The following is a 12,007-nucleotide window of genomic DNA, read 5'->3' as shown; positions in this document are numbered from 1 at the left end:
CAAGCACAAGGACTGGCAAGAGAAGATGCCACTGAAATCTACTTTAAATGGCTCATATAATTGTGTTCCAATTTTCCAACCACCATCATTGTTGAAGACTGGAGCAAGAAAGACCAGCCACATTTTTCAGAGTGATTAAGTTAAAATACAGCCACAAAAGTAAAGAAAGAACACTCTACTCTGAGGTTAAAGGACAGTCTATACTTTAGCAATAGACCAGCTTTTTGGCGATATATGACCAAAATTCAATATAAGTTCAATTGAGGCAATGTTCAATCAAGATAGAACAGTGTAGAAAAAGCTGGAAGTTTCAGGTTCATCACAAGCAATCAATTCAACATTTTAAACTACAAGACAACTATTAACTGTTTAGAACAGCCATGTTCAGCCTTTTTTGGCCACAGCCATAGATGCAATCTGAAAGAAATACAGACTGAACCAGGATTGTATAAGTCAGATAATGAACCTTACAAGTTAGTGTGTGAAGAACTGTGTCCAGTCTGCGGCACTTTTCCAGTGTACCAGGGGGCCCCCATTTTGAACAGCTGGTTAAGACGATTATTTCAGATAAACTAAGTTTATTTCAAATATCACTAAGTCAGTGCTTCCCAAACTGTGTACCTTGGCACTTTGGGGTGCCAGGAAACCCACCCAGGGGCACCACATAATCCTCTTAGCTTTCCCCAGCCTTCTCTCCCACCCCCCAAAGTATCTTATTTGCAGCACTTACCATCACACACAGTTCTTGAAAGGGTGAGGTGCAAGCTGAGGAAAGGAGCCCTGGACTGGGTTTCCTGCCTCTTGTTCCCAAGGGAGCCTTCCCTCTCCCCTCCCCTCCAAAAAGGTGGCTCCTCCATTTTACCTGCAACCTGCTTCCCTGGAAGAAGTCAGGCCACCAGTGAGTTTCCATTAAGCCACCTGTATATAGCACAGCCTCTGTTCCCATCTAGTGGCCAGTCTTAATAATACACATTGGAAAGATGTATTTATGTGGCTCTTTATTATTTTATTTTAATATTTTATTATTTTTCAGGCAGCGGATAAGTGAAACTGCAGGTCCTGATCCCATGGATACAGTAGTCAATGGATACTGTACTAGGGAGCTGCAGTCAATGGGCAGCTGCAAGTCAAAAAAGTTTGGGAACCAATGAGTTAAATACAAAAAGTAAAAGGGACATTTGTGTGGAACATCTTTTGGTGCATCAGTATTACTGAACAGAACTACAGGATAATAAATTTAAAATTAGTTGAATTCAATTTAAGGGTTTTATAAAGATGGTAAGTGCCTCAGGTTTGAAAATTTACAAATAAATGGCAACTCTCTTAAATATGTAAGAGAGAAACATTTCTTATGTTTTCTGTTCTATCAGTAAAAACAGATGTTGAACGTTTACCTCTGTTAGAGATCCGCAAGCAATTCCACCATACAAAATTCTATCCAGATATTCCAGTGTTGTTGGTAAGAAGGCTGATGATGGATTGATGGTTCTTTTAATTTTCATTTCATAAACCTATAACAAGCAACATCAATTTTAAAAATGTGTTTTATTCAACCAGTAAGAAAAATGGCTTGTATTTCTTTTGTAAAAGTAGAATTACATAGGATTTGCTCACTAAAAATATTAAATGTAGGCCCATAATTTACTTTACCATACTTTTACAAAGTCTCCCCAATCTCCTGCCCATATCCCATGCCACAAAATAATATTAAAGACTATAGGGTCTCTCAACGTGATGAGACTACAAGGTTACAAAGTACTTTAAAACAATTGTTTGTCTTTTGGACAACATGCAACATCTGATCTGCAAATTATGACTTCAAAAGAAAATTTTTATCGTGGTTATGTCTAGCTGGAAAACATACATAGTGAAACTCCAGACTACAAAAAAGCTGAGTAGTTCTCTTAGCTATTCCAAAAAGTCTGGGTTTATTTAACAGTTTCTTGAGGTTTCGATAAGGGATTATGAAGTGCAATACTCAATCCTCCCCACTGGGACGTGGGCCTGAAAGAATAAGGCAAAATATGTATGCATGGAATGTAAGTTGTTAAGGAAACACAATTTATGATACTGCATAACATTCTTTCTTGTTCATCTATTAAGGCACAACCTTAAGCTTTCAATTTGCTGGCTCTGTGGACCTTAATTCCAGTCTTAGAAAAACAATAGGTTTCTTTTGAACACTAAATTATAGAAATACCTAGCATCCACCCTGTTGATACAGGTACTGTAATAAGCTACACTGCATCAGCAGTACTAAACAGATGTAGAACAAAAGCAGTCTCAGTACAGTTTCCATAATTATGGAATATGATTATAGTTAAAGAATCTTACTATCTTTGCATCTGTACCAAAATCCATTGGCACTGTTAAGAATTGCTTTCAGCACAATTAGTGGGATGCGGGATTACAAAACAGGACTGAAACAAGCACTATTACTCCTTGAGTAACCTGCCTTCATTATGACAGCAATTTGTCAGTCTCTGATCCTGGTAAAGAAAGAGATTAATTGTAATTTCCTCTCTCCTCCTTTTCCACAAAAATAATTAGAGGAAACTTAAGACAGTAGTTCAGTCAGTTACCAGTTTTCTGTTGTTATTGTTTTCTTGTAAAACACTTCCTTTCTCCCTGTCTAATAATAGCACATTAAGCAGACTGATGCAGTGATGTTTTTAAGCTTTTGATTTTTGTTTCTTGGGGTGCTGGGGGGCACAAAAAGAAACACTCATTTTATGTAGTGGGAGGAGGATATCCTCAAGAGCTGGGTTGTCCCTCCTACTCCCTTCCACAGGGTGGAATTGATCAGCCAATCAGGTGGTGCTAGGGCTCCCTTATGAAAGAGGGGCAAACTCTGGCTGAAACAGTCTTTGTTTCCAGCCACCCAAAAAAGGGTATAAGATTAAAAACAGTAGAGAGAAAAAAAGATTTTTAGCTGCCTTTCCTGGTCATAATAACTCAAAGGAGGGCAAGGTTGTCCTCCTGCTACATGAAATCAATGATTCACAGTGACTACCAACATTCCACATTCCTTTTTCCTATAGCATAGGAGGGCGTCCCCAATTTTCCAAAGCCTGATGTCATAGGATGGGACCAAGGAGAGATTTACCCAGCACCCACAGGTACAAATCCATCTGAGTAGGACTTACAAGAGGTCCATCACCTGCTGAAGGAATCTTCTCTTAACTGTTGCCTCAGTGGAGGCAAAGTAGCCCATGCAGAAATGTCTGACAAAGAGAGCATCCTCCAAGTGGCTGCCCTGCAAATTTCCTCCAGAGGGGCCTTGTTACTAAATGCAGCTGAAGTGGTCACAATCCTAGTGGAGTGAGCAATAATGCTCCAGGGCAGACATGAACTTGAAGTCTGATAGCACAAACTGATCTTACCAGCTACCAAGAGAGAGACGATTTAGAAAATCCCTTTTTCCCATGGTGGAAGGACACAAACAAGGCATCTATCTGCCTAAGGGATCTGGACCATTTGAGATGTTTGTCTTTCTTTTTCTTTTTGTGCTCTTGTTACATCCAATTTATGTCAAGTCTTTTCAAGAGGCCTAAAGGGATGGGGATCTGTGAAAGGTGGAGTTTATCTTTGGGACAAAGGATTCAGATGGAAGGCAACTGTGTCTATTATTATTATTATTATTATTATTATTATTATTATTATTATTATTATTATTATTATTATTATTATTATTATTATTATTATTATTATTATTATTATTATTATTATTATTATTATTATTATTATTATTATTATTATTATTATTATTATTTATTGAATTTATATCCCACCTATCTGGACTATAAGTCCACTCTATGAATACTACATGGTTTCTGTCAGGCTGATAATGCTCATAGCTCATGGGTAACATGATATTCACAATTGTTACCCAATATTGTTACAAGATTGGGTAACAAGATTTCCCTGTCAGAGGTTTCAAGTAAGTCTGTCAAAGTAGCTATGTTAAGGCTTTCAGGATGACATAGAGATCACGTTCGGCATTCTGGAGATGGTACTGAACAAGCAGGATTACTTGTCCTGCAGCACCCATTTTGGAACCTGCTTTAAACAAGGGAATCTGGCTTGCACATCTACCCATGGATTTTGCAATGTTTCTGTTTCTTCTGCTATACCACCACCAGCTCTGCAATGGCCAGGTGATAAAGACTCATGCCATGTCGAAAGCTAGCTTAAGCTTGTGATTTTTTGGTGGACTCAAAGGTCTTTGGATAGCATATGCTCTTGTCTTTGGATTGCATACAAGAACCACTCAGCTTTCTTTTCCTTCTTAATACTAAATGTTTGGTGCCTGTTAGAAAGAGACAGGTAATGCACATGGTGCTAACAACTGGATTTTTCCCTGGCCTGCATACTTACAGTTTGCATCTTAGGAGCACAGGATCGGCTGATTGTATTAAGAAGTTTCTTCACTTTCCAGTAGCTCTGTCCAGTCACCTTCATTAGTTCCAGTAGCGAGAGACATAAAACATCCTGAAACATTATCATTAAATAAAAATCTAGCTGAATTAAAAATGGGAAATGGCTGAACTAACTTCACCTATTTAAAACCAATTTTTTTAAAAAATGTTTTTCTTCTGCACACACTCAAAATATGTGTTTCATGCTGTGGCCTCCATCCTCGTGCCCCTTGCTTGACCGTCAAGCCTCAGAGCACACGAAGGCAAACACTCTCTTCTTTTACACTTGCTGCCACCAGGTGATCTCTAAATCACCATTACTTCAGAAAGATTCAGGTCCACAGTCAAGTTCTTTTAAATAAAACTTTGGTTTATTGATTACTTTGGTTTATTGATTACAGAGATTGATTCATATCTTCAGTAGCTAATCACACCTCAGAATTTCCCAAACTACACACTCTATTACTCTCTCTGACTCTTACTACATTTCTCTTCTGCCTGACTCTTACATTTCTCTTCCTTACTCAATCTACCCCTTGATTCTGACTCCGCCTCTTATAGCATCTCTTTCGGCTCCACCTCTCAGCAACATTAATATGCATGAACCATTATTTTACATAACAAACATAAACCATTACATAATATAACATGAACCATAGACCTAATAAATAGAGAACGCTACACATGCACATTCTTATCTCTTAATATTTTATTCCCCTATTAAATAAGCCTCACCTGACAAGTAGTGATCTGATGTCGACTTAGTCTCTCACAGAGATCCTGTGGTAACCCTGCTCTTCTCAGTTTCTTACTTGCCATGTTCAGATATTTAGTGGTCAGAAATTCACTCCTAGGACATAACAAATGCAAGATTATTTGAAATTCTACACTTAAGCATTACCACAAAAATTACATTCCTCAAACAGAATTATTTAACTTGTGACAACTCTGAAACGGTTTATGCTGCACACGTGTACACCTCAAGGCACACGTCCTTTTTTTCATTTTGATCGATTCAGCTCCAGTCCCTTCCCAATACAAGTTAAAAAGCAGCAGGCAGGAATCTCTTTCTTAATGGTCCTTCACCTTAGCTTGTGTAATGATAAGCTGCACTGGGGTAGGGAGCCACACCTGTCTCTCTTGACTTCTGGACCAGCACATTCTAAGAAAGAACAGTCTACCAAAGTGTCCTGTTTAAGGTCATTGGGCATCTGCTAGTTCATTACACACAATGGTTTATAATGATTTAAAGGAGTTTAAAGTGTTAATGTTCCTGTGAAAAGGAGCTGTAATTCTGCTTGAAACACTCAAGAAATGGGAAGGATGAACCACTTGCTTGCAAGTACAGGCTCATGCACTTGCTTGTAAGTACAGGCTCGTGCTGTCAAGAAAAAATACTGGAGGATCACTGCTTAAGCCAGAAATATTTCTGGCTAAATTCATGTCTATCTACTGGGGAAATATCAGAACATTATATTACTATTATTAGTCATGCTGACTACAGGATGCAGGAGTCATACTCCAAAAAGTACTAAATTCTAATCCAGAATTCCTGTTGTTCAGTAATATGCTTGAAATCAAAGTGGTCCCTTTAATCCAAATTGTCTGAGGATGATGCAGGAATGCTACTGTGCACACAAACATTGGATTTCCACTTACATATTTGGTATTCGCTTTTTTTATTCTATAATTTTATATTGGCTGATGATGTTTTAAATTAAACTTACTGTTTTGTGACAGATGACTGTAAGCCACCTTGGGGCACAGTTGTTGCAAAATGCAAAGTTGGACCCCACATCATCCAAGTCTCAAAGGATGTTATTTTCCCTTTCACTTCTCTCTCCCTACCTGAATATTCTGTTCCCTTCCTAGAATGGAGATCATCCCTTTCATTGCCATTTGATGGGGCAAGGGGTGGGAGAGGAATTGAAGATGTTTTAGTTTTAAAGGAAGAGGGGGAAATAAAATAAGTTTTCAAAACAACAGCTATTTCAATTTTGGGCAGAACACCTGTTGTGCTCACGTGGTATACTGTATTTTATACCTAAAGTGTTACAAGTGATTCAGGGCTTGTGCATCACTTTTCACACTAAGTTCGCAGCCATCAACACATGTGGTGATAAGTGAAACCAATTCTTTACATGTACTTCTCTGTCCCATACTTCTCAAAATTCAACCAGATTAGGTGATTCTAGTATGAAGATACAGATAATTCTATACATTACTCTGTTTTCCTGAAAATAAGACATAACATGAAATAAGCCCTAGTATGATTTTTCAGGATACTCAGTATAAGCCCTACCCCAAAACTAAGTCTCAGTTAAGTGAAACCCTGTCCTCCACCATTGTGCAGCAGCCAGAAGATGACATGGCTGTATTTAAATAAATGTAGATTGTTGTACATGAAAAAAATAAAACATCCCCTGAAAATAAGCCCTTATGCGTTTTTTGGAGCAGAAATTAATATAAGACCCTGTCTTATTTTCAGGGAAACATGGTACTACTTCTCTCCTTGCTTTTTGTAAACAGGGACAGTCTCCAGTATTGTAACCCTTCCTGATGGGGGAATTATTCCAACGCTTTGATCACTTTGGCTAGAGTGGTCATTTGACAGGCGGGGAATGAATGAATGAATGAATGAATGAATATTCTCTGCAAAGGAAGACGCCTGACAAGTGATACAATTCTTTCATCTAGCTCAGCATCATCCACACAGCCACTAAACTACAATCATATTGATGGTCAAAGCGGCAATTCTATAGACTCTTGCCCAAGAGCAAGTCCTATTAAACTTCCAGGGACCTTCCTTTATGTAGAAATGGGTAGGGCTGCAGTGTAAGAGGCACCTGCACGCCTGGGTAACTGGATAAAAGTTTTAACTGTGAGTCTAAAGTTTTGGAACCCCTCTCTTGTCTCTAACTGGATGAAAAACGTACAGTACTTGAGAAAAGCGAAGGCAAACAGGGACGACCAGGCTCGAACACGCAACTTTTAAACAACAAACGTGTACACCGACCACGTCGCAACTTCACAATCGGTTTTCCTTCCAGAAGATGGAGACCAAACCCAGCCCAAGTCCCAAAAAGAAACCTGGAAGCAAAACATCCGCCAATACGAGCCTGGCTTTCCAACCCGCGCGGGCAACGCGGAAGGAAGGTCGAGGTCGAGCCAAGATCCCTTTAGCCAACGTACAGAGGAGAACCCGCGCCCGTGAGGGAAAAGGACCCTGCTTTCCCACGTACCAAACACACCCAAACCGAACCTGGAAACTTTTCAAAGTCTCCCACTTCTCGGCAGGAGGCGGCAACGTCCGCCAAACAAGGTCCACTGCTGTGATTAGTGTCCCGCTCAAGCACATCAACCAATCCTTCGAAGCAATCATTCGGAGGCGAAAGAAGGGCATTCTGGGAGTTGTAGTTTTGTCTTCCTATGGGTAAAAGGGCGCTGAAAAGGGGGGCATGCTTGCCAGTAAAGTTTTAGAGTCAGGTGTTAAACCGCGTGTTTCTGACAACAGATGTAATATGTGGGTCTGTTTTCAAGACATACTTTGATTTTTCTGTTCCTTGTTGCAAACTTTATTATTATTATTATTATTATTATTATTATTATTATTATTATTATTATTATTATTATTATTATTATTATTATTATTATTATTATTATTATTATTATTGCCTAATCAGTTTGCAGTCGTTGTTCAAGCTTTACTGTTAATCGTTAATAACTATGGACGGAATAGACTTAGCAAAGGTGGCCGTTTGGAAGCAAAACTCCAAACAACCGATAACGCTGTGTAATAATATACAGTACATCATGGCTTAACAGGTGATACTGTTGTTTTCGATTCCAGCTGAGATTATGAAGACTACTGAAAATCAGATATGTATTGTAGCTGTATTCAGACCTGGTGGAATAACTTGAGAAATACACATTTCTTTAACAAATAGGTATCTTTATCAGAATTGTGTACAGTATATTGAATTCAAAATTCTAGTCAGTGTACTCTATTATTAATTCGTCCATATGTGTATATTTGCCACAATGAGAGCCAACGGAACACTTCCTTTATTGATTTCCACCAATGTCAAAATCCTCATAGATTTCTGGTGAAATTTTTTTTAAAAAAAACATCAGTCAACTGACTTGGTTAATCATTCATTCACTTTATCAGATTTATAGCCTGCCTTTCTCCTGGAAATTAGACTTGAATAGCATAGGATCAAAAAGCCCAAGCAAAACACAATAAAAGATCAAATATCAAACAGAATTAAAGTAAATGCATGACTAAAAATAGAAACATATTTAGAAAATAAAAGCACTAAAGCGCTCAATAGGTTACAGGCTTATGCCCCAGCAACTGGTTCATTGCTTAAAGCCTGCCAGAACTAACAAGTCTTCAGATTACATAACTGTGAGTCTTACTTGTTCTCTTAGGTGCATTGACCTTAGAAAAAGAGTTAATCTAATTTGTGGTTTTATCTTTTTTAGTTGGCCTAATGAAAATATCAACACAAGATGAATTTGGGAATTTGTCTTATGGCCAATTAGGAGAGATGTGGTGGCGCTGTGGGCTAAACCGCAGAAGCCTGTGCTGCAGGGTCAGAAGACTAGCAGTCGTAAGATCGAATCCACGCAACAGAGTGAGCTCCTGTCGCATTGTCCCAGCTCCTCGCCAACCTAGCAGTTCGAAAGCATGTAAATACAAGTAGATAAATAGGTACCACCTCGGTGGGGAAGGTAAAACGGCGTTCCCTAGTCACGCTGGCCACATGACAACGGAAACTGTCTTTGGACAAATGCTGGCTCTACGGCTTGAAAAACGGGATGAGCACCGTCCCCTAGAGTCGGACACGACTGGACTAAAAATGTCAAGGGGAACCTTTACCTTTACCTTATGGCCAATTGGCTTCTCCTTCATTTCCTGTAAAACACCCTTGTGTGCCTAGCACCACAGGTGAGAAGGGGTTGGTACAGGCAGGGTTAAGACAGATTAGCAATAATTAAATCTAAGTACCTCTTTGTGCCTAACAAAGAAGAGTACCTACCAGAAAAGGAAACTACAGTACCTTTTACTGCATACAGTGGTGAAAAATAGCGGGCTATTGGAAGAAAGACTGGCTTTTCCATTACTCATCTGCCAGGCCCCAGCTGGCTAGTAAAATATTTTGCAGGCTATTAATTTTGAAGGATTTACAAGGATGCTTTAAGAACACAATAACCCATAAGACATATTTCATTGAGAATGACATCATCTGCAGCTCTAGCAATTAAATATGTTTGACTGAATGCAAGTGCTTTGGATGCCAAATTAAATTTGTTGGTGGCAAGGAGATAACAAGGTTTCAATCCTAGACTGGATTACTGTAGACTTAATTTGAAAGCTAACCTTTTGTAGAAGAAAAAAATCTCTTGAATATAAAAAACACCTTAGAATTATTCCATTGATGCCTTCTTAAAACCATCCCATTGGCTCTATGTTCCTGGGCCTAATTCAGTCAGTCAGTCAGTCAGAAACCTTTATTGGCATACTGAGTACAGTAAAACAGACAAATACAATAACATACAACTAAAATGTTCACTGGGTAACGGGTAGAAAGGGCCAGCCAAGAGCATATTTAGGGCTCTTCATTCTGCGAGACCGTGCTATGACGTCTCTGCATGATGGCATATACGTATCTGGCAGTTGACAGGGTAAGTTCCTTAATATTGCCACTTAGAAGATGCTGCATTTTCCTCATATCATCCCATCCAGAATGGGAGGAGAGAAAAGCGCACAGATGGGACAGGCGAATATCCTTGTACAGAGTACAATAAAATAGCATGTGCTGCAGGGATTCAACCACTCCCTGACCACACGGGCAGAGTCTCAGTTCTATTGGTAAACCCTTGTACCTGCCCTGCGCTATGCTCGATGGTACTATATTGCATCTGGCAAGGGTAAATGCCCATCGTTCTTGTGGCTGTTCTAAGTGATAAAGATAGCTCGGTCTACAGCCATAGCTGAGGGGCAACTGAAAATAGAGTGGAGAGCAGACTCTTTGAGCAGCGCTGTGCAGAGTTTGCCCCTCTATATCCAAAACCCTTTTTTTGATTGTTGGAAACACCCTGGAGGGGGGTATTGAGCCCTGGGCCTAATTAAAGTAGGGGTTAGGTCCAGGTTTTCTGAAGGACTACCGGTATATCACCCATGTGAGCCTCCTTGGTTTTTAAGATCTGGAAGCCCATCTCAGTCCCACCACAGACTCATTTGGTGAGGAAGTCGGAGGGCCTTCTCAGTGGCTGCTCCCAGGCATTGGAATGCTCTGCTCTGAGAAGCTAGGTGCCCCCCTCCTTCCTGTACTTCCATCATCAGTTAAAGACCTACCTTTCTACTTGGTCTTTTAAGCAATAGTAGTGGTGGTGGTGGTGGGAGGAATGCTACAGCTATTTTTTTAAATGTTCTTAAAATATTTTTATAATTGTTTTAAATTGTGATTTAAAAATATTGTTAATGTTTAGTTGTTTTTGAGTGTGTTCCCTATAGTGTTTTTAATAGTGATTGTTATTGTGGTTTCAGTTGACTATAAGCCACTTTGAGTACACTATGATAAGAAAGGCACCATATAAATGCAGCAGGCAAATAAATAAATAATCCCAAATTTAGTAAGACCAAGACCAAAACATTTAAATGTGTGTATGCCATGTGCTGTCAAGTCATTTCCAGCTTCTGGCGATGCTACAAATTAGTGTCTTCCAAAATGTATCTTTAACAAATGTGCCCAGGTCTTTCAGATTATGGATTTGTGGATATCCTTTATTGAGAGAATCCATCTCATATTACATGTTCTACTACTACTACATACTACCACCTGCACTTTTCCTAACATAAATGTGTTTCCCAGTGGCTCTTGTCTTCTCATGATATGTGCTAAGTACAATACTGTACAGTGCACTTATTCATTTTAGTCTCCAGTGAGAATTCAGGCTTGATTTGATGTAGAACCCACTTATTTCTCTCTTTGGTAGTCCATAGTATCTGTAAAAATCTTCTTTGATGTTACATTTCATGCATTTTTTTCTATCAGCGTTCTTCAATGTTCAGGTTTAACATCTATACCTAGTAAAAACACCACAATCTGAGTGGTGTAGACTTTTGTCTCTAGCTACATGACAGCATGAAACCTAGGTTTGGTCATTTGTATGTACTGTATCACTTGTTTGCGCACTCACATCTTTCTTTCTTTCTTTCTTTCTTTCTTTCTTTCTTTCTTTCTTTCTTTCTTTCTTTCTTTCTTTCTTTCTCACATATACAGAATAAATGTATATGTCTGACATATACATTCTGTTGAGTTACACCAATTCCTGGCAGCTACAATAAGAAAAATACAATAAGAAAAGATATTAAAAAATATCTCCTGCATCCTGTGGTTCACTTTCAAATTTGTCTGGTTTCTGCTTCAAAAGTACTACATTATTAGTTGGCACGACAATGCTCCCATTCAGTTTCAAATTTGTTCATTTTCAAAATGGACTGGTTTCTTATTTCACCAACTCCTTGCTAGTGTAATAATATTCATAGCACTGGGAAGCTTTGTATCACAAAATGAGGT

At 38.9% G+C, this 12,007-nt stretch overlaps 1 protein-coding gene across 8 annotated transcripts in view; it reads right to left on the bottom strand.

The window, feature by feature from the left end:
* The window catches only part of RAD51B (RAD51 paralog B), a 473,685-nt gene extending 464,519 nt beyond the window's left edge, over window positions 1-9,166 (bottom strand). For 6 of the 8 annotated variants that reach the window (XR_012082526.2, XR_012082525.2, XM_072986151.2 and 3 more), the window contains exons 1-4: window positions 7,661-9,166; window positions 5,154-5,268; window positions 4,378-4,491; window positions 1,395-1,511 (exon numbers count right to left, since the gene is read on the bottom strand). Coding sequence is in view for 4 of the 8 variants with exons in the window: in XM_072986151.2 (XP_072842252.2) it covers window positions 1,395-1,511; window positions 4,378-4,491; window positions 5,154-5,268; window positions 7,661-7,821 (507 nt within the window). In the remaining 4 variants the exon portion in view is untranslated. The other 2 variants (XR_012082524.2, XR_012082523.2) reach the window with 2 other exon arrangements.
* Between the last annotated feature and the right edge of the window lie 2,841 nt (window positions 9,167-12,007).

This window comes from Pogona vitticeps, chromosome 1 (assembly GCF_051106095.1).
Source record: "Pogona vitticeps strain Pit_001003342236 chromosome 1, PviZW2.1, whole genome shotgun sequence".
NCBI lineage: Eukaryota > Metazoa > Chordata > Lepidosauria > Squamata > Agamidae > Pogona > Pogona vitticeps.
The sequence above is the reverse complement of the archived record's forward strand: the minus strand, read 5'-3'. Positions and strand labels throughout refer to the sequence as shown.